Source organism: Schistocerca americana, chromosome 4 (genome assembly GCF_021461395.2).
Source record: "Schistocerca americana isolate TAMUIC-IGC-003095 chromosome 4, iqSchAmer2.1, whole genome shotgun sequence".
Classification (NCBI taxonomy): domain Eukaryota; kingdom Metazoa; phylum Arthropoda; class Insecta; order Orthoptera; family Acrididae; genus Schistocerca; species Schistocerca americana.
The window spans coordinates 468351445-468375037 of NC_060122.1; the positions used below are offsets into that span (position 1 = coordinate 468351445).

At 37.7% G+C, this 23593-nt stretch overlaps 1 protein-coding gene across 1 annotated transcript in view; it reads left to right on the top strand.

Moving 5' to 3' along the window:
* The window catches only part of LOC124612458, a 147295-nt gene that overhangs the window by 98811 nt on the left and 24891 nt on the right, over positions 1–23593 (top strand). Inside the window, exon 10 of the mRNA XM_047140686.1 lies at positions 13346–13484. Coding sequence (XP_046996642.1) covers positions 13346–13484 — 139 coding nt within the window. The remainder of the gene's footprint in view (positions 1–13345; positions 13485–23593) is intronic.

The window sequence follows — 23593 nt, forward strand, 5'->3', positions numbered from 1 at the left end:
CATACATATTCTCATTTTCGAGAAAATGCATTTATGTGTTATCATTTTTTTACTTTAAATAATGCAAGTAGCACACATCAAAACATTGTTTTATTTTATGTCTGAGAATATCCTTATAAGAAAGATTCGGTTATGATGAAAGTTCCCTCTTTTGGTTACTTTTTCAGAAAAAGGTTCTGACCCAAATTGAAGAGCAGTTAGAATTTGAGGAAAATCAGACTATGTACATGTTATCTATTTTCATTGCTAGAATTTTTCAAGGACATGCTTTAAATTGGTAACATACCAAAACATTGATTAAACCATACAATTTACTTCACTGCCAGCACTTGAGCTGCTGGTTTAGTCATCATCATTTTCAGTAGTGTATTTCACATGTTCTTCATTAATTCCATGCTCTAATGTTAGATTGAAATACAAGGTGTGGGATATGTAAGGAAGATTTTTGAAGGACTTTCTGTGTATCTGTTATTTTTGCTTCAGAATGGTCATAGGCTCCAGCGCAATGGTAATCTTGCAAAGTCCACATTTCTCTAACCTTTAATGTCAATCACGGAGTATTTGAATTTCATTACTATTGGACAGATACATTTTACGTTAAGCCTGTGCATTTGCAGCCTCTTTATTTATTTATTTTTGTCCATCAGAAGCCCTTTCTATGTGAACGGCAAGTTCTTTAATTGACTTAACAAGTGACACAATCATTAATTTGTATTCTTGACTCTGAAATTATTGGTATATCTGAACACTTCTTAAATAAGGAGATAATTCAGAGGCTTCCTTTACCAGGATACAGGTTGGCTGGCAGCTTTTCTTGGAGCTCTTTGCGGTGTGGGGGAGTAGCCATGTATGTGAAAAACGGTATCCCATTTGAGTCAATTGATGTTTCAAAGTACTGCACTGAAAAGGTGTTTGAATGTTGTGCAGGTGTGGTTAAATTTAGTGGAGCTAAACTTCTTACTGTTGTTATTTATAGATCCCCAGACTCCGATTTCACAACATTTTTGCTAAAGCTAGAGGAGGTTCTTGGTTCACTTTATAGGAAATACAAAAAGTTAGTTATATGTGGTGACTTCAATATAAATTGTATAAGTGATTGTGCAAGGAAAAGGATGCTGGTAGACCTCCTTAATTCATATAATCTTATGCAAACCGTATTCTTTCCAACGAGAGTGCAAGGGAACAGTAGAACAACCATAGACAATATTTTTGTTCATTCGTCATTACTAGAAGGGCATTCTGTTAGCAAAATGATGAATGGCCTTTCAGATCATGATGCACAAATTTTAAGTCTAAAAGATTTTTGTGCTGCAACACATGTTAAATATAGTTACCAACTTTTTAGGAAAGCTGATCCAGTTGCTGTAGAGACTTTTGCAAACCTTAACAAGGAACAAGAGTGGCAAGATGTTTATAGCGCTGATACAATAGACGATAAATATAATGCTTTCCTCAAGACTTTTCTCGTGCTCTTTGAAAGTTGTTTTCCATTAGAATGTTCAAAACAGGGTACTAGCACAAACAGGCAGCCTGGGTGGCTGACTAAAGGTATAAGAATATCTTGTAGAACAAAGTGGCAATTATATCAAAACGTTAGAAACAGTCACAATCTAAATGCAGTAACCCATTACAAACAGTATTGTAAGGTGCTTAAAAATGTTATTAGGAAGGCAAAAAGTATGTGGTATGCAGATAGAATAGCTAAGTCTCAGGATAAAATTAAAACCATATGGTGAGTCGTAAAGGAAGTGGCTGGTCTGCGGGGACAGATCGATGATATAGAATCAGTGCGTAGTGGGAATGTCCGTGTTACTGATAAGTCGCATATATGTACAGTATTTAATAATCACTTTCTGAATATAGCAGGTGAACTAAATAGAAACCTAGTCCCAACAGGGAATCATATAGTGCTCTTAGAAAAAAGTGTTCCGAGACTGTTACCTGAAATGCTCCTCCATGATACTGACAAGAAGGAGATTGAGTTAATAATTAAATCACTAAAGACCAAGAACTCTCATGGATATGACGGGGTATCTAGCAGAATACTGAAGTATTGTTCCATGTATGTTAGCCCAGTACTTAGCCATATCTGTAACTTTTCCTTTAGGAGTGGTCGATTTCCTGACCAATTAAAGTACTCGGTAGTGAAGCCACTTTATAAAAAGGGAGACAGGGATAATGTTGATAATTATAGACCTATTTCTATGCCATCGGTGTTTGCTAAAGTTATCGAGAGGGTTGTATATACAAGGTTACTGCAGTATTTAAATTCACATAATTTGCTGTCAAATGTACAGTTTGGTTTTAGAAATGGCTTAACAACTGAAAATGCTATAGTCTCTTTTCTCTGTGAGGTTTTGGACGGATTAAATAAAAGGTTGCGAACGTTAGGTGTTTTCCTTGATTTAACGAAGACTTTTTACTGTGTTGACCACAAATATTACTGCAGAAGTTGGAACATTATGGAGTAAGGGGAGTAGCTTACAATTGGTTCACCTCTTACTTTAAGAACAGAAAGCAGAAGGTAATTCTCCACAATATTGAGAGTGGTAATGATGTTCAGTCCCAATGGGGCACTGTTAAATGGGGCGTTCCCCAAGGATCGGTGCTGGGGCCACTGCTGTTTCTTATTTATACAAATGATATGCCTTCTAGTATTACAGGTGATTCAAAAATATTTCTGTTTGCTGATGACACCAGCTTGGTAGTGAAGGATCTTGTGTGTAATATTGAAACATTATCAAATAATGTAGTTCATGAAATAAGTTCGTGGCTTGTGGAAAATAATTTGATGCTAAATCACAGTAAGACTCAGTTTTTACAGTTTCTAACTCACAATTCAACAAGAACTGGTATTTTAATCAGACAGAATGGGCATGTTATAAGCGAGACGGAACAGTTCAAGTTCCTAGGCGTACGGATAGATAGTAAGCTGTTGTGGAAAGCCCATGTTCAGGATCTTGTTCAGAAACTAAATGCCACTTTATTTACAATTAGAACAGTATCTGAAATAAGTGACATTTCAACATGAAAAGTAGTCTACTTCGCATATTTTCATACGCTTATGTCATATGGTATTATTTTTTGGGGTAATTCTTCTGATTCAAAAAGGGTATTTTTGGCTCAAAAACAGGCTGTTCGAGCTATGTGTGGTGTAAGTTCGAAAACCTCTTGTCGACCCCTATTCAATAGTCTGGGAATTTTGACATTGCCCTCACAGTATATATTTTCTTTAATGTCGTTTGTTGTTAGCAATATTAGCTTATTCCCAAGAGTTAGCAGCTTTCACTCAGTTAATACTAGGCAGAAATCAAATCTGCATGTGGAATGCACTTCTTTGACTCTTGTGCAGAAAGGAGTGCAGTATTCTGCTGCACCCATTTTCAGTAAGCTACCACAAGAACTCAAAAATATTAGCAATAGGCCAAACGCTTTTAAGTCTAAACTGAAGAGTTTCCTCATGGCTCACTCCTTCTATTCTGTCGAGGAGCTCCTGGAAGAGCTAAAAAATTAAGCAAATTCCAGTGTTACATTCTTGATTTTCTTTATTTAAACTAACGACGTGTCAGCTGAATATGTTTCTTATATTTCATTTTATCTGTTTCTACAATCTACAACTGAATATGTTTCTTATATTTCATTTTATCTTTTTCTACAATCGTGTTATAATTTCGTGTATTGACTCGTTCCATGACCATGGAGACTTCTCCTTAATGTGGTTCCACGGAACAATAAATAAATAAATAAAAATAAAAACCATCTAATATATTTTATTGTTCACAGCTTTTGGCACTGGTTCCACCCAGCGATCAGGCACATAAATGTCATTCTTGTAACACACTTTCTCATTGGGAGCAACATTGATATCATTTGGTATAAAATTTTGAGCCGTTCTCATAAATAGTTGCACGAAATTCCCTGTCTCTTTGTTAAGAAGATAACATCTGTCATCCTGCCTTTTCCTACTAAAATATTATTCTTTTACATTCTCATTAACTGCAGCTCAGGCAAAGGCAAATCACAAAGGTGATCAGCATCAAGATAGTACAACAGCGATTTTTATAAGCTTTGCTAATGGTGTGTTAGATTTGTTGCCACCAATCTAATTGTGGCACTGCATCACGAAATTTAGAATCAGCCTATTTCTTTCCAAATAGAGAAGTAAATGATTGACCACCATTTACCAAGTTATGTAGCAGAATGATAATGGCCTGAAACATATATGATCTGAAAGTTATATGATTATGTCAATGAAAAATTGATTTCACTTCTCAGATATTGGACTTACTATGCAGTAAGATGTAGGTACTTTATGTTAAGGATAGATTACAAACGCGTTTGCTATGTTATACCACAGGACGGCTTCGCCACGGTACCAGACCACATCTATGAACTGCCGTCCAAATTACTTTTCACTTCTCAATAAATGAAATTATGTTTAAGATTCAGATTTCACTATGAAATGATAGTCAACATCCAGTTAAATTCATCATTATTATTTTGATATTACCACATCTATAACTGAGGTAAACTTACAATTGATTGTTGTCAGAATGAAAAACAAAAGAGGCATATTTGTCACAAAAAGAGTTTAACTACATAATGTCAAAGGTCGCATATTACTTTCCTTTTTGTAGACACATCTTGCTATAACAATATAAATACGATAACCCCAGTTCAAACTCCTTTTTTGTCCTTCATCTACAGAATAATATTGTCATTTAAAGCACAGTTTCCCAAAAAAGTTTAGCGTCACATTTCATCTCGTGTTTTGACAATTTCTATCAAATAAAAGATTGGGACCGAAATTAAGTAGCACCTTATGTTGTTCAAAGATAGCATAGTATATCGTCCCTCTAAAAATTGCTCATCCTCTTGCATTTGTCAGTCATACATTTAGGTATGTGAATTACTGTTTCACCAGGCCAGCAACTATATTGGACCATGTTACTTCTCGCATGTTCAAGATTCATGCAAAATACATCCCAGATATTAAAAAATATTATTATTATACATTTACCCATGTACATATATGTACATATTCTATGTTTTGATTATTTATTATGTTTTAGAATGGTTTTTGCTTATCTTTTCCCTTTTTTATAAGCCATGATCAATGCCACTTATTTACTTTTTCTGTTCATTAGCTGTTTTATATGTTATAAAATTTTGAACGCTAATAGTATTCTAACCACAAAAACACACAGACAGCGATGGCCACAACACATTAATACATCTAGAAATAATTTTTTTTTTTTTTTTTTTTTTAAAAAAAAAAAGAGGTACTTGCTATGGAGTGGCATGTTACTAGTCCAATAATCTTAGTCAATTTCAGTATATAACTGAGGGTGAGGCTGGCCGGGCCCAATTCTATAAGCTATCAGCTTGCTGGTAGAGTGCATAGCGTTACGGCAGCAGACGCATCTTCGAGTGACAGCGTCTGATGCTTCTAGCAACTGCCAACTTCTGTGGCACACCTTACAACACTGTGTCCAGATTTCGTGTGTGGAATCTATGTGGGTCACTAGAAATATAAGCTTTTTATTTCAGGCTAAAGAGTGGTAAAACTTTTGTTTCACCCAATTCTGTTGCCAACCATTCAGAACCCACTCCTAATTTTATATCTACTAGTGTTAATTAGGTTTTATAGTTTAAAAAATTCATATATTAAGTTAAAATTCCACCTAATCTATTATTACTAAATTATTTTTGTAAAGTGATTAAAAAAGGTCTCAAACACCTTTTTTCTTATATAACCAAAATTCAGTTCTTCTTATCTTCATTGTTATCCACAAACTTATGTATAAAGAACTCACAAACAGCATGATTCAGTAATGCCCGCATGGGGAAAGCGTTTCCTCCCAGGTAACTTCATCTATGGGCAGACGAGGAACAGGCTCTAACCATTCATTTTCTCTTTGATCTTATATATCAAATCAGAAGTCAAATAAAGAGGAAGCTTATTCATGATTATTTCAAGTACTCCAAGACATTCAACCCACTTTGCTCGCTTAAGTGAATCTGTGAAATTTATGGAAAACCCTCAATTGGGTTGGCTTCCGGGTGAAATTTATATAGTAAGATCCACTTAATCTGTTGTTCATTGAAAAACTGCTTCCATTTATTGATTATGAAATTAGAAGTATTGTCTAACAACCTGTCGATAGGCTTTTCCACAGTTGATATGTAATCATATAGCTTTCTTTTAATGATTGGAGCTGCAGCTGAGGACTTTACAACATACAACTTGACGTATTATGAAAAGTGTTGTATAAACCTACCAGCTCCTTACACCTTCTATAGCCAAAGGTAATGATCCATATAGATCAGTAGAGACAATATGTAATGATTTCATAGGTATTATTGGCTGTAATTCCATTCTACAACATGTACTCGTAGGTTTAGCCTTCTGGCAAATTAGACAGTTCTGTAACATTTGTTGAATATGCCTCAGAATGGTAGTAAAATAACAGTATAAAGCAACTTTCCTTGCACATTTTGAAATACCAAAATCTCCTCATGCATGATGTGTGTACCAGATTAGTACATCTTGACTATTAGCTCGTGTATATATGCACCATGTATCAGAAAGTATGTTCCATCCAGAGAACAACGTATTATCCTTCAGCTTATAATGTGGTAATTCCCTTTGGTCCTGATTCTCAGTAAAGAGTTGCTTCACTTTCAATCCTGTAATAACTCCATGTTTCTACACATATCCAGGGAGTACTGTTTACAATTACTATGCTTCATTAATAATACTCTATAGTCTGAAGTTCTGCTACACTAGGCCTTCGAATACTGGTAAACCTTATGTACCCTTCATGCATACAGTTTCAAAATCATATTCTTGTAAAAATATTGTCCATTGAGCCAGTAGAGTATGGAACAACGTACAGGTCAAAATAAAACGTAATGGCTGATGGTCACAGCCTGGTATTTTCGACATGTAAATAATAACTGAACTTTTTGAAAGCGCACACCATAACTAATGTTTCTAGTTTTGTGGCTGAATATGCACACTCACATTCTGACAGAGTTCCAATAGCAAAACATATTATCCTTATTTCATGTTCATTTTATTTTTCATGAATTTGAAAAAGACATGTTCCCAGGCCAGAATGTTGGGAAGGTGTAAAATTTCAGTGTTCAAACTTGTACATGTGTGTATTTAATTGGCTCGAAATCTTCCTGACATTCTTTTGTCCACTTCCATTGTGTGTTCTTCTTTAACAGATTTACCAGTACTAAGCTATTCAGTAGCCGATTGGGCACAAAACATTGAAAAAATGATCATAACCCTAGGAAAGCCTTTAGTTGTTTTCGTGTTCTGGAAAAGCTCCATTTCTTTGCATTTCTGTGGCTCTCTCTTGCTGCCTGTGCCTTCCACAAATGCAGTTCAGAGCATTTCAGTCTGATTATAAATTTTAAAGTTATTGACAGGCGTCCTATTTTAGAATATGGAAAGGCAAATTAAAATCTGTATTGAAACATTGTCCGTAGGCCCATTCGTTAGCAACCTGCAATTCTCTTTCCCTACATACTTGCAAATACAGATCATTTCTGAAATAAATTAACGGTACTTATTGACTTTACATAATCGTTACAAATCATAAATAATTTATGCATTTCAGCATGTTGACTGGGATGGGTAGTGGGGGAGAGGGGCAGGAGGCAAGAGGTGTTTTGGATGGGTAGCTAGTGACTTGGAGGGAAGCAGCAGCTTTGCTGGCTAGTAATATGGGAGGGTGGGGTGGCAGATGCACGGGCTAGGCATCTGATACACGGGTATAGGAGCTGTTAGGGTGCAGCGTGCGATGAAGGTGACGTGGAGGTGTGGTTTTGGAGGGCATTACAGGATGAAAGAAGCGGAACTGTTGGGTAAATGATGTGGGGACAGTGGATTAATAGAGATTACAGCCAGGATGGTTGGAGCAAAGGATGTGTTGCAGAGATAACTCCCATCTCTGTAGTTTAGAAAAACTAATGCTGGAGGGAAAGATCCAGATGGCCTGGGTTGTGAAGCCGCCATTGAAATTGAGTATGTTATACTCACTTGCATGTTGTGCTGCTGTGTGGTCAACATTGTTCTTGGCCAAAGCTACATAGCTGATTGGTGGCCATGACCATATAAAATGCTGTGCAGGAATTGCAGCAGATCTGTGATCAAAAAGTAATGGGAAATTTTTAGTTTTGCAGACTTTATACATCCGATTTTCAAATTTTTTTATCTTGTTGGTACACATATTCCTCCTAATGTATGTTTGCATTTTCAGCTTTTATGAATATTTGGTTTGTTGTTGCCTGTTGAAAGGTTATACATATTTTCGTGTGCTGGATGAATTTTTACTTCCAAAAAGATGGATCAAAGAATTTGCATTAAATTTTGCTTGAAATATGGAATAAAGTGCAGCATCACATTTGAAATGTTGACTGTGGCTTTTGGAGAATCTACTATGAGTAAGACAGGAATTTAGGAGTTGTACAAACATTTCAGAGGGGGTTGAGAAGATGTCGAAGACAATGACCACCCTGGACACACTAGCACATCATTTGCTGACATTACTGTGAAACAAGTAAAACGAGACATTGCTAATGATGTTGGCATATCATTTGGGTATTGCCAACCAATTTTTTCGGGTGTTTGGACGTGAAACTTGTAGCAACATAGTTTGTTCCAAAATTGTTGAATTTTGAGCAAAAATGATGTCATGTAGACATCACTCAGAAATTTCTAAATGAAATCAACAACAATGCAGAACTTCTAAAGGAGGTTATAGCAGGTGACAAAACATGGGCATACAGGTATGACTTTGAAACAAAGACTCAACTGTTCCAATGGAAACTGCCTTAATAGCTAAGAAAAAAATAAATAAGTAAATAAACAATAATAAATAATAATAATTTAAAAAGTCAGCAAGTTTGATCACATGTGAAGGTTTTCTCACTGTTTTCTTCGATTACTATGGTATAGTACATCGTGAGTTCCTGCCTTATGGTCATACAGTCAATAAGAAATCCTAGCTGGAAGTTATGCAACATTTGTATGAAGCAAATCAAAGAAGGCGACCAGAGTAGTGGCAGAACCACTGATTGAAACTGCATCACAATAATGCTCCTGCACACACCTCAGTGCTTGTTCATGATAAAAAAACAAAAACCATTATGTTGCATCAGCCACCGTATGTGCTGGATGTGGCATCCTGTGACTTCTTTCTATTTCCAAGGCTGATGAGAAACATGAAAGGAAGTCATTTTACCACCACTGATGAGATGAAAACAGAATTACTGAAGGAGATGAATACCATAATGAAAAGAGGGCCCCAGAAGTGTTTCCAAGATTGGAAAAGGTGCTGATATAAACGTATTATATCTCAGGTAGGTTACTTTGAAAGGTACAAAGTTGATGTTGATGAACAAATAAAGATTCTTTAAGAAAAATGTAAATTCCTGTTACTTTTTACTTTTTGATTACTCCCCATATGAATGGCTGTTTTCATGGTGGATTTGCCTCTGATGGGATAGGATAGGCCTTCAGCAGGAATGGAATAGGATGTGCTGGGTGGGTGAATCGGGTAGTTTGTGCAGCTGTGTCTTCTACTGGGATATGACCCCTGTTCCAAGTGGTTGGGAATGGGAATGCCATAGAGTGCACGAGGATGTTGTGTAGGTTGAGTGGGTGACAGGGAAGCGCTTTAGGAGGTGTGGGAGGCATCTTGCATTGGATGTACCTCATTTCCACTGTGATGATAGGTAATCAAAACCCGGGTGAAGGATGTGGTTCAGTTCTTCCATTCTGAAGTGAACGCTTCTTTGTGGTTGGTTTTTGGGGGTGGTTTCCTAGTCTAGGATGATATAACGAGGGGATATTCCTTTGTAGCTGATTCTTGGAATGGTGGAAGGATTAGAGGTGTATCAGGGTATGGCACAGATTTGTGATACCTTCAGCATTTTGTGGGCACAGGAATCCTCATCACTGCCATCACACCATACATGTGAAAGCTTACCCCCCCCCCCCCCCCCCCCCCCACACACACACACACGCACAGTAACTTATCCAACTACCACTACAACAAAAAAATAATAGCATATTATTTTATGTGTTGCTTCTGTAGAATAAAGAGGACAAAGCACATAAAAAATTTGTCGAAAGTGGTTGTTGGACTTACTAGCATAAAGTATAATATTTAACTCGCTTGTTCGTCATTGCATCAACAATGGGGTTAAAATCTCTTCACTGCAGCTTCTGTTTTTCTGGCTTTAAGTTTGTAGGACTTAGCTTTGATATTCTAATGAATTTGAGGAACACATGATTTTAATTTTGATTGAAGTTAAGTGAAACTTAAATAAAATGCTTTTCACAAACATTCACACACTGCCTAAACTGTCATGAATTGCCTCTGTAAATGAATTCCTGTGAACTAATTTGGCAGACGCAGCCACTGATCTATAAGAGTATTTCTTAAAGTTAAAACCAATCCACTTGTTAATGATAGTACAATTTGAATAAAGTTACAGGTAATGGAATTTATAACACTTGAGATGCACCGTGGTGTATATAATAAAGTATAAAAACAGATTTGTTACTCAGGAAAACTGAATGTGTAAGGGCCACTATAAAAGATCAAACAGTTTGTCAAATTATTTGTCAGTGTATGGCTTTTCTTTCATATGTTTGTCAAGCATAGTGCATGTTTGAGAGAAATTTTAATTGATGGCCAATTTGATAAGAAGTTGTATGGTGTTGTGTTGATGTTTTACAACATGTTTAGTGAGGAAGTTTTTATTACACTATATCTTAGTGTATCATAAATTTCCACAATTGTGGGAATATGATCAAAAGAATATATGAATAAAAACAAAAGAACACTGGCAATGATGAAAATGGCAGAGGTGTTGCCTCTTGAACAGCCGTATATTACACAGGAAGATGTTAAGAAGAAAATTAGCTTCCCTAGCATAACAAACAGTGGGGGTGCGATAAAATAAAAAGAGATAAAAGTTGATTTTTCCAGAACTATTGTTCAGTTTGGTTGCTTTGTTAGCTCCAAATACAATATCGTTACATTTTTTTCTGAAACACATTTAAACAGTAAAGGTGATACACTGTCCCCGTCTGTAACACCAGTCTTTACTTCCAATGGCTGACATACTTTTCACATAGATTTCACTTTGGATGTAGTGCTTCAACACCAAATTCTCTAACAATTATATGTATATAGTTTCTCTATCTACAGAGTGAAATACTTTCTTGGAATCAATAAATAATACTATTACAAGTTACCCTGGTTAACAGTGTGTGGTGAATGATTAACTTTATGTTAAAGATCCAGTCTTCCCTTTCAAGAACCAACTCAATATTATCTACTTTTATTGTCTTCACAATTATTGTAAACATGAAACATCAAATCACAATCTGCCAAGTTCAGCACTAGATAAATAAGGCTCATTAGCTGCAGAACAAACAAATTTCATTTTTTAGAAGTACATTAGTCTATTACCACACTCCAGAACATGATTCTTTTTCCCCCTTGTCTTGGTTACAGCAATCAAAACATAGCTCAAAAATGTAGAGATTGTATAGTCTCCATTTTTTACTCACACATCCAGGACATGGCTTTTTTCCCCCCTTGACTTGGTTACAGGAATCAAAGCATAACTCAAAAATTTCAAAATTGTATAGACTCCAGTTTTTACTCATGCATCCATATTTGGGACCACACTTTTTGGCTTAGTGAAATTATTCATCTTATGTTAATACCTTAGTCGTTGGCTGGTCTTACATGCTAGCATCTGTATTTTATGTTTTTTGTATGAACTTAACATCAGGATAGAAATATTTTGCATATCTTCTGTAGTAATTTTTTGTTGTTCTGATTGTTTGGATATTGCTTTCACTGTCACAGCTCATGGAGTCATATTCACTGCTATAATACGTATGCAAGTCTTGCAATAAGTACTTCCTGATCACCAAAGAAATGAAATATTTTGTTATTCTTCACAGCACATTCCATGTTATTTTGCCACCGAGGCTTCTGGGCTAACCACCTTTAAATTACCTCTTATTCTCTTTCAGTATGATTATAAATAATTTAAATTTTAATGACTAAACCAGTCAAGTTTGTATAAAGTAATACATAGTGTCCGTTTTAAACCATTCTGTCATTGTGGGTGAAGAATAGTACAACATTTCATAGACAGGCTTATTGGTGTTATCATGAAATAATTGTTTGGTCGTTATACCAATAAATATGTTGGGTTAGATAGAGCAGCAATCAGTTGTAAAATTAAGTTGCTTTAATATGACATTTATAGTCACAACGCAGATCAGATTCGACCTGTGTCAGGTCATTATCAATGCTAAAACAAATACAAGAGTATATATTACAATGTGATTTACAAAAGTTATAAGTCCGTCACATTGTTGTCTTTTAATGTTAACATTACATACTAGTGCGGAATTGTAGCAGTTGTTCGTGCTCGAGTGAATGCTTACACTGTTCAACCATTACTGTCGTAAAATTATATGTTGGTTTCACAGTACACATCAGTTTTGCGTATGGCGCCCTCTATGAGCTGCGCCTGAAGTTTACAGTTTTGACGACACTTTTTGTAATATTTATGTTGTATAGTAACTAAGTAGTAACATGAAATTATTATGAGTAAAACTATGTAAAATTACAATTCTTACTTTTTCTCATGTCTGTAATGTGCTAGATGTTTAAAGTTACTATAGCACGTAACAGTGACAGTTTACGCCTCATGGGCTAAAATTAATTATAAAACTGATATGGCTACGTAAAGTACGTTATAGGAAGTATTGGGTATTTTGTCGTGTTGGGACCTGTCTTAACTTGATTAGTTGTTACTTGACAAAAGATATAACGTGAACTTTATTTACAAAATGCACTTTGTTGACACTAGTAAATATGTATACATACTGATTTATCCTCTTCAGTTGGGCACAGATTGAACATACCAATGTAATTCTAGGTAATGGCAAATCATAGTATAATATTTTATAGGCATTAGGAAGCAAGTTGATTTAGAGTAGGTGCCTATCTTCAGATCTGAAATTTGTGAACCTTTCTAAGTCCTGAAAGGCAACATCAAAAACTATGTTGTATGTTTTCTTTCTGTTTTTGTTGAACTGTATTCAGGTCATAATTGTATGATAATAGTGAGAGAGTCTTTCCAACATGCAACTTTGTAAGTCAGTTAGTTAGTAAAATGCTGTTTCCTTTTAACTTCTTAGACTGAGAAGGTATTTGACATTTCCATTAAAATTTAAGAAGTAATTATTGGCTATATTTTGAAACTGCTTCTATGACTTAATGTATTTCAGGTCATTCTATAGTCTCCACAGTGAAAACTACAAGATGACTGAGCCTACAATTTGTGTGGGACATTATTGCGTGTGCCCATATAGGGGCCAGTGGCATCGGGCTCGAATAAGTAACATCACAAATGTATCGGAAGTGCAAGTAAGTGTAGGCCTGGTGCATGTAATCTACTGGTCTTGATGGTTACAGTTAATGAATATGTAATATGACATTAGAAACTTAAAGAATAATTTAATACTGTTTTCATGAAAACCATATGTGTAATTGGGAGAGGATGTAATATCTTGCTGGCAGAGTGGTGATTCTTCTGGAAAACCTGGAATTCTCAGGAATTAAATTTTACCTGGAAAATTTCAGGAATTTAAGATGCTCAAAGTTCCGACCCCCCCCCCCCCCCCCCCTCGCCCCCTGCCCCAGGCATTTTGTCAGGAGTATCTTATGGCAGCATCTTCCTCCCCATATCTGCAATTCTCAGGGAATCCTCCCCCGAGCTAAGCAAGGTTGATGAAGTCTTTTCTTCTGTTGCTGAGTGGGGATTATGCTTCAGTCTGCTAGATAGTGTTTCCTCGTGTGAATATTCAAGCTGCACAGTAGTGTTCGTTCTGTGTGCTGACAAAACATGTTCTGCATATTTTGCTGTGGCAGACAATACAGAATGGAGCACCTGTTAAGGAAATCTGCAGCTGAAATGTAAAAGCACTGAAAGAAACATTTAAATGAGTGGTCTTAAAAAAGGCAAATCCGAGAGGATTTCATATTTCAAACAGAGGGAGATGTTGCTTTAAGATCAGCTTTGACACCACCAAATACAAATGTGATTTGAAAAGTTCGCAGAACGGAAAAGAAAAAAAAGTACTTACATTATTGAAACTTTTTTTATTTTTCAATGTAGTCTCCTTGTAGATTAATGCACTTGGTCCAACAATGTTCCAATGCGTTGAACCGATCTCGAAAATGAGTGTCCTCCAGGCCTGCAAAATAGTTGTCAACTCCGGCTATCGATTCTTCATTTGAAATGAATCTTCAGCCATCAAGAAAAATTTTCTGTTTTGAGAAGAGATGGAAGCTGACAGAGCCATACCAGGTGAATAAGCCAGCTGTGGCAACAATTCATACCTTGGTTTGTGTAATTTTGCCATGGCGATGGTACATGCGTGCAGACATGCATTGTCTTGACGGAAGATGACTTTCTTCCTTGCTAAACCTGGACGTTTTTCACGTATCTTTTGTTGCAATTTGTCCAGGAGGTTAGCATAGTATTCTTCAGTAATTGTTTGCCCAGTGGGGAGATAATCTACAAACAGAATCCCCTTTGAGTCCCAGAACACTGATGCCATGACCTTTCCCGCCGATGCATTGTCTTTGCTTTCTTTGGTGGTAGAGAATCAGCATGTTTCCACTGCTTTGACTGTTGTTTTGTATCTGGGTTATAGTAGTGCACCCATGTTTCATCTGTGGTCACAAATCGGCACAAAAAATCTTGTTCATTTCTCCTAAAACAGGGCAAACATTGTTCTGTTATGTCCATTCTCGTGCATTTTTGATCCAGCATCAGGAGTCTCGGACCCATCTTTTAAATAATTTTTTCATTTCTAATCCTTCTGTTAAAATGTGATATGCCCTTTCAGATGATACCTGGCAAGTGTGAGCCATTTCATGCATTTTCAATCGACGATTGTCCATGACCATTTTGTGCACCTTTGCAATGATTTCTGGAGTAGTGACACATGTTGGCCAACCACAGTGTGTGTCACCATCTAAGCTCTCCCAACTGAATTTAAATTCATTTGTCCACTTGGCACGGTTGAATGTGAAGGACCTGAGTCCGCCAGTGATTCAGGACATCAGCAAGAATGTCCTTTTTCTTTTTTTTTTTTTTTTGTTTATTTACATGCCAAGTTCCATAGGACCAATTTGAGGAGCAAATCTCCAAGGTCACGGAACACGTCAGTACATGAAATTGCAAAGTAAAAGTAATAACAGATAATAATAAAATGTTTATGAACCCCAAAAAAGTCTGTGCATAAGTTTTAAGTAAACACAATAAACAATACAACAAGAATCAGCTTAATTTTTTAAGGAACTCCACGACAGGATTGAAGGAGTGTCCCATGAGGAAACTCTTCAGTTTCGATTTGAAAGTGCGTGGATTACTGCTAAGATTTTTTAATTCGAGTGGTGGTAGCTTATTGAAAATGGATGCAGCAGTATACTGCACACCTTTCTGCACAAGAGTTAAGGAAGTCCAATCAGAATGCAGGTTTGATTTCTGCCGAGTATTAACTGAGTGAAAACTGTTTATTCTTGGGAATAAGCTAATATTGGTAACAAGAAATGACAGTAAGGAATATATACAAGGTGTACAACTTTGCTTCTGCCGTTTTTTCCCCAACATTTGAGGCTTTAATGAAACAAATTGGTTACACATGTCTCATTCAAAGTATTTTCCATTGCTGGTCACTGCTTTCTCCCATCTTTCGGGCTGTGTACGAAACCCGTGTCGAAAAAATTGTTAATCTTTTGAAGCGATCCACAAATTGATCCAGTTTGTGACTTCTTCATGAGATCGGAAGTGTTGGTCAGCCAGGCCATGCGCCATTGATCTAAACAGGTGATAGTCATAGGGAGCAATCTCTGGAGAATACGGCAGGTGGGGTAGGACCATTTTAATGTTTCCAAGTATGTTTTGACTTCTTGTGCAATGTGAGGTCGAGCATTATCGTGCTGCAAAATCACTTTATCGTGCCTCACGGTGTATTGCGGCTGTTTGTCTTTTAATGCTCTGCTCGAACACATTAATAGCATTCGGTAACGAGCACCTGTGGTTGTTTCGCTTGGTTTTAACACCTCATAGTACACGATGCCGAGCTGGTCCCACTAAATGCAGCATGATCTTGGACCCACGAATATTCGGTTTGGCCCTTGACAAGGATGCATGGCCGGGTTAGCCCCATGATGATTTGCATTAAGGGTTATGGTAATGAACCCATTTTTCATCCCTGGTCACAATGCGATGCAGAAATCCCTTCCGTTTTTGCCTCCGAAGCAACTGTTCCCAAACAAGCAAATACCATTCGACATCTCTTCGTTTCACCTCATACAGGACCCAAGTTCCTTCTTTCTAAATCATGACCATAGCCTTGAGACATTTTGAAATGGCTTGCTGTGTCGCTCCACTAATCGTGCCAATTCTTCTTGAGTTTGACATGAGTCTTTACTCAGCGATGTCTCCAATTCTGCATCTTCGAAAATATTTTCTCTTCCACCGCTGTGTCGGTCTACGATGTTAAAATCACTGTTTTAGAAGCGTTGAAACCACTCATGACACATTTTTTCACCAATAGCGTTCTTACCGTACGTACTTGGGAGCATTCGATGAGACTCAGCTGCTGTTTTCTTCATACTGAAACAAAAACAGTAACACCTCCCGCAAATGATGAGAATTAGGCTCATAAACTGACATTTTCAATCAAGAACAACTATATGATGTAGACACAAATCGACTAATGTTTGAATGAGGTTATGTTGACCGAGGTCCAAGCTAACTGCCTGATGTCTGCGATCTGTTTCTTTCGACCACTAATTATCGTTGTCGCCACCTATCGGCAAACGGTGGAAGCAAAGTTGTACACCTTGTATATTGAGAGGCCAACGTCAAAATACCCAGAGTCGTTAACAGGGGTCGACGAAAGGTTCATGAACTTGCACCACTTATTGTCCAAACCAACTGTTTCTGAGCCAAAATTATCCTTTCAGAATTGAAAGTACTTAATCACTGCTTGAATCTCGATTTTTTCCATCTTCACAAATCACTACGCAGGAATAACCATAGAGCCATGTCACCACCACAGCTCTCTTCCAAGAGCACTGATGTGGCATGTGTTTACAGGCAACAGTCCAATGAATATCACGTGAACATCTCGTTGCGCTAGCACTGACCTCTCATGGTGATTCCAAGAACTTTTCAAACCACTCTCATAATGAAAACATGCTAAGAGTTAAAAATATCCTGTGTGTTTTGTCATTGAAAGATCCTTGAGACTGAGACAACTACTGTGCCATGAAGCACATTGCTGCACATTTTAGAGGAGGAACTGAGTGTGAAACATTTCTGTTTGATATTTTTGCTGTGGTTTGTCACAGCAGACCAATGGAAAAATATTGTCACTGGAGTTGTGGCCAGAAGGAATAATTTACAAAAAGACCCAGATTTTCTTTTTGATATTGAGAGTGAAATGACGTGTGTGATTATTATGAGACAAACAATCAACAACAAAACTAGTATATGTCAGTCATAACCAAGATCAAAAGAGCCATGCCGTGTGGAATAAGATATGAAGAAGAATCTTTTTGTTTCCTTGACATGACAGAAATCATACACACAGAATTTTTTTCGACCGGCTGAAAAAATTCTTTGTGTATGACACACACACACACACACACACACACACACAAGTCCATTCTTAATACAGGATTTGAGAAATTTTGTCTTTGATAGTTAGTGATCATTGGTAGAAAGATTATCTCAAAAGCTATACATCAGGTAAAAATAGTGGGTAAGACAAGTTCGTAAGCTCAAAGGGGGACGTCAAATGATACTACACATGACCCCCAGCCCCCGCCCCCTTGGGTGTGGTAGGGGCAACTTTTAAATCTTAAATGGAAACACCCATTTTTATGGCAGATTCAGATTCTCCATAAAAAAAGTAATCAAGTTTTGTCTGAAACATTTTTTAAATGAAACATTTTTTAAACCATTGACAGATGGCGCTGAAATTAAGAAAAAAGTAAAATTGGGGAAGAACTCTGATTTATTTAGAATTATCAGAGAAAGACACATCAAATTGATAAAAAATGTGCACCAATTCTTTTGTTACACCAAATTAAGCTATTTTTGTACAAAATGTACTGTATCCTACTTTCAGCATTAGCCCGGAACAACGACATGGACATAGTAGAATGATGTTCCCATGGGGTGCTTCATTCGTGCGAGTCCCCTTGCCTCTCACAAGTTGGGGTGCTTCATTAGTGTGAGTCCCCTTGCCTCTCACATGTTGGGGTGCTCCATTAGTGAGAGTCCCCTTGCCTCTCACAATTTGGGGTGCTTAATTAATGAAATTAGCCATGAAGAAATTGTTCAAAATTTGCTTCAATGCATAAAGTCGATCATCTGCAAAAGTTGTCCACAGTTTTGAGCAGCACCTCCGTGGTATGGTTGCACATGCTCTTTGAATGCGTTTCTCCATATTGTTTTGGGTTGTGGGCTGTCTTTCATAAACAATATTTTTTAAATAATCCCACAAGAAAACGTCAAGAGATGTTAGGTCTGGTGAACGTGGAGGCCATTGAATTGGTCCTCCGCGTCCTATCCACTGACCAAGGTACCATAAATTTAAAACATTCCGCAGATTTTTAGAATAATGGGGAGCTGCTTCATCCTGTTGAAACCACATTCGTTGCCTGGTTTCTAAATCAACATCTTCCATTAACTCCAACAAATCATCTCAGAGAAGTTTTAAATAAGATTCCCCAGTAACATTTCAGTCAAAAAAATACGGTCCTATCAAGTAACCATTTAAAATTCCGCACCTGACCATTAACGACCATCTGTTTTGATTGTCAACAGGTCTGTGCCAGTGTGGACTGACAGGGGACCAATATTGACAATCATGACGATTTAATTCACCATTGTTTTTGAATGTGGCTTCCTTGGTGAACATAACGTATCTAAAAAAATCATTGTCACCACTTATCATTTCCAAGGCCCATTGGCAGAAATGCATGCATATTTGCATATCTTTCGGCATTAATGCCTGTTTCAGTGTGATATGAGATGCATGATATTTATGTGCCTTCAAATTCCTCAAAACAGTTGATTTCAGTATTCCAGTTTGTCTCCGAATTGCACAACTACTCATTTTGGGATCCAGTTGAACACAGGCGAGAATGGTAAGGGTACAAGCGTCATTTTCATTGTATTTACGATGATGAGGTGGACAGTGCATGTATCCATTTTGAGCTCATTGAATGCAATTTTGAATAATGTTTTCGCTTGGATGTTGTCTGTTTGGGAAATGATCCGCATGCAATTGCGCAGCAGCAGCTTAATTGTTATGGCATTCACCTAAAATGAACATCATATCAACAATCTCTGTAGGAGGATAGTGGGCCATGTTTCGCTAAAGAATAATTTACTTTCGTCAGTTGATGTTTATGGCTCACTGTCTGAAAGTGAAGTGACATCTGATCGCATTGCACCGAACTATATACTGAGCCATAGTTCGCAGTTTGGCCACAGTCGGGTGAGTAATGCAATTGTGAAGAGTTCCCTGATGAGATTTTAATGCCATTCCACCTCCCTCCATCAAAAACTGTGGCGGATGGGATACATTTTATAAAAAAAAAAAAAGCTTAGTTTGGTGTAATAAAAACATTGGCGCACATTTTGTATCGATTTGATGCGTCCTTCTCAGATCATTCTAAAAAATCCGAGTTCTTCCCCAATTTTACTTTTTCTTGATTTCAGCACCATCTGTCAATGGTTTAAAAATATTTCAGACAAAATTTGATTACTTTTTTTATGGAGAACCCAAATCTGCAATAAAAAATGAGGCTGGAGGTCACTTGTAGTATCATTTGATGCCCCCCTTTGAGCTTACGAACTCATCTTACCCACTATTTTTACCCGATGTATAGTTTTTGAGATAATCTCATCCTAAACTTCAGATATTTTAACACGCCACTTTTGTACTGAGCTGTTTCTCGGTATTGTTAGGTATCTTTTTTGAGAATGTATTACATCAGTAATATTTCTGTCATTATTGGAAGGGTCAGATTATGCAACATTAGGAATGTTGTTGATTAATTTTGTGTGGTGCTACAGCGTTATTGAAAGATGTGGAAAGCCTATATTTGTTCAAAAGGGTATTGCCTTTTAGCCAATTTATTCTTGCCAAATGAACTACCTTTGCAGTGGATATACAGTGACAACAGCTAAATTCCATTGGAGTTGGGGACTTACTCTTTAGATAAAAAACTGAGATTCAAGCCTAAACTTGTTTCTTTGGCTTCATAGCCACAGAATAGTTGCTTGTGGATCATTCCATAGGAACAAAAGGAAAGAAGGTTAGGGTTTAACATGCTATTGACAATTAGTTCATTACAGATGGAGCACAAGCTTGTATTGAGGATGGTGGGGAGAAGGCATTTTGTCATATCATTTCAAGGGAACAATATCCACATTCACCTTAAGCAATTTAAGGAATTCTGGGTGACCTGACAGAGGTTTGAATCACCATCCTCCCATTTATGGATCCATTGTGTCTCCACTGGACTCTTTTCCTCAGTTCAGTAAGTACAGGTGCAACATGCCAAAACTGCAGGAGTAATACAGTCCACGTCAACAAACGAACAAAAAAAAGTGAAATGACAAAAGAGAAGAGTGATTGATGACCACCTGTGACAAAGCATAAATGTTTATAGTGGAAAAGAAATTGCAATATGTCTTGTGTGAGGGCTGTTAACAGTTGTGCATGGAGGCCTAGTGGTAAAGCGCATGACTAGAAATCCAAAGGTCGTGGGATCAAATCCTGATAGGGCCAAAGATTTTTTCTTTTTTAATCTATCGTTAAACTGGCCTTTACCTCAATGATGTGAGGATTCGTCAGGAACAACATGTTGTTCAGATTACATGTTACACTGTAGGTCCCCTTTCCGTACTAGGATTATAGGGTAGGTTAGGGTCATGCAAGTTGCTGAAATGGTGTCCAATTGGAAGACTTGCACCAGATCATTGAGCCACATGATATTATTGTTGACCACTCTCACATTTTACTGACTTTACTCCAGTCAGTGCACAAGAGAATGAAATGCTGAGTGTTTCTTTTCCATATTTTTGACCAGTACATTTTAAATGCCCATCCACTCCACGGAACCATAATGGAGGACAAATGTCAGTAGAAGATTTTCGTTTCCTTCTGACAGAAGAAATTACTGAAATTTATAGAACAGAATGAAGTAAAACCAGCAGAGGAAAATGCTTCCGTTAGAAGAATCTACAATTAGTAGACTTTGAAAGCTGCAACCCATTCCATATCAAGAATCCCCTTCCATACAGCGTAGCCACATGTGGGCATCGCATCTTTAGTGGTGAGTGATCCCTCTTGAACTATATTGAGGGTTTCACTGAAGTCTTCACAGACTGTAATTACCCTCTTAGCCTTGTACAAAAAGAGATGTCTTGTGCCTTATCTCTCCAGTCACCCACCAACTCCAAGAGTCCCATTGTCCCATCACAGAGGAGCATTCCCCTTGTGACTCAGTACCACCCAAAACTGGAGCAACTGAACCACATTCTCTGACTACCTCTCATTGTGCCCTGAAGTGAGGAATGTCCTACCCACTATCCTTCCCACTCCTCCCATAGTGGTATTCCGCTGCCCATCAAACGTACACAATATCCTCATCCATCCCTACACAACCCCTGCTCCCAACCACCTTGCCTCATGGCTCATTCCCCTGTAGTAGACCTAGATGCAAGACCTGTCCCATACATCCTCCCACCATCACATACTCTAGTCAGGTCATAAGCATCACCTATCTTATCAAAGCCAGGTCTACCTTTGAAACCAATCATGTCACTACAAGCTAAGCTGTACCCACTGTGCTGCATTCTATGTGGGCATGACAACCAACAAGCTGTCTACCTCCATGAATGGCTATGTATAGACTGTGGCCAAGAAATAGCTGGACCACCCCATTGCTGAGTACACTGCTCAACACGACGTTCTTCATTTCAATGACTGCTTCACAGACTGTGCCATCTGGATTCTTCCTACCAACACCAGCTTTTCTGAATTGTGCAGGTGGGAACTCTCCCTACAATATATCCTATGTTCCTGTAACCTTCCTGGCCTCTACTTTCATTAGTCATTGTTCTTATCCATCTAGCCCCTTTCCTGTTTCCATTCTAGCACTACACACCCCTCTGTTCCACCAATGCACCCTCGGTCTTTCTACTTCTTTTCTTTTCCACTATGTCGCCCCCCCCCCCCCCCTTCTTGTCTATCCAACCGACTGCACCTAGCTGCCTTACCCTCTCTCCACCTCATCCCTGTGTCCCAGTATGCTCCCACAAGCCTCCCACAAGCAGCACTTTACTGTCCCCAACCGCTACACTGCTATCCCTCTCGCTACCTGCCCCAGCCACCTCCTTCACCCCACCATCCAGTTGCCTCTCACATCATGTGCTGCTGCCCACAGTCTGCCCTCAGCAGCCAGAGACTGTGGTCGTGTGTGTGTGTGTGTGTGTGTGTGTGTGTGTGTGTGTGTTTACTTTTGACAAAGGACTTGTTTGTCCAAAAGCTCACTTTCTGACAGTCTTTTTGTTCTGCCTGTCTAGTTTCTAGTATCTTCGCTGTATGGCGAGTAGCAACTATCCTTTCCATAATAGTGTTACAAATAGTAGCATATATTTTCAAGATATTACTATAAGTGAACACTCCAAGTAAGATATACTAATATGTAGATGCATAGTAACCCGGGTACCCCGCGTGACAGGCAGGGATATTACCCTCTACACTAAATTTGTTCAAAACTGATAAACTAGATATGAATGCAACACATACTGTGTTGTAAATGGTTATGAGACACTCTCTCTCTCTCTCTCTCTCTCTCTCTCTCTCTCTCTCTCTCTCTTGTCTCGTCTAACCCTATGCAAAGGTGTAGTGGCATCACATGGTAAGCACGTTGATGACTTGGTTTCGGACTAGTGACACACAAAACAAACCCTAAGCGTCAGAAGCTGCACAGAAGAGATAAAGTTAAACATCGGTCTCTATAAAAGTTATTAAATTTCCAGAAAAGCATACAAATTTAAAATAGGTTTGAAATTCACCAGTCCTGCTACAAAACCTAGATCAGCAAGGAAGATAGAAATACAGCAAATATATGGATGAATTGGCTTAATGAAGTCAGACAGGAAACATGGCTATTTCAGATTAACACATACAAAAAGAAAGAAAAAAGAATAGGAGGCATTATTATGTAACAGATCAGTTGCAACCATCATACTTCTGTTTCTGATGCACAAGAAATAATTTGAAACTTACTTATTCATGCTGTTTATGAAGCATATAAGTTACAATGGAAAATCTAGGATGGAATAAGCCTTGGCAGCCAGAAACTGTGTGTGTGTGTGTGTGTGTGTGTGTGTGTGTGTGTGTGTGTGTGTGTATGGGCACGAATGCATG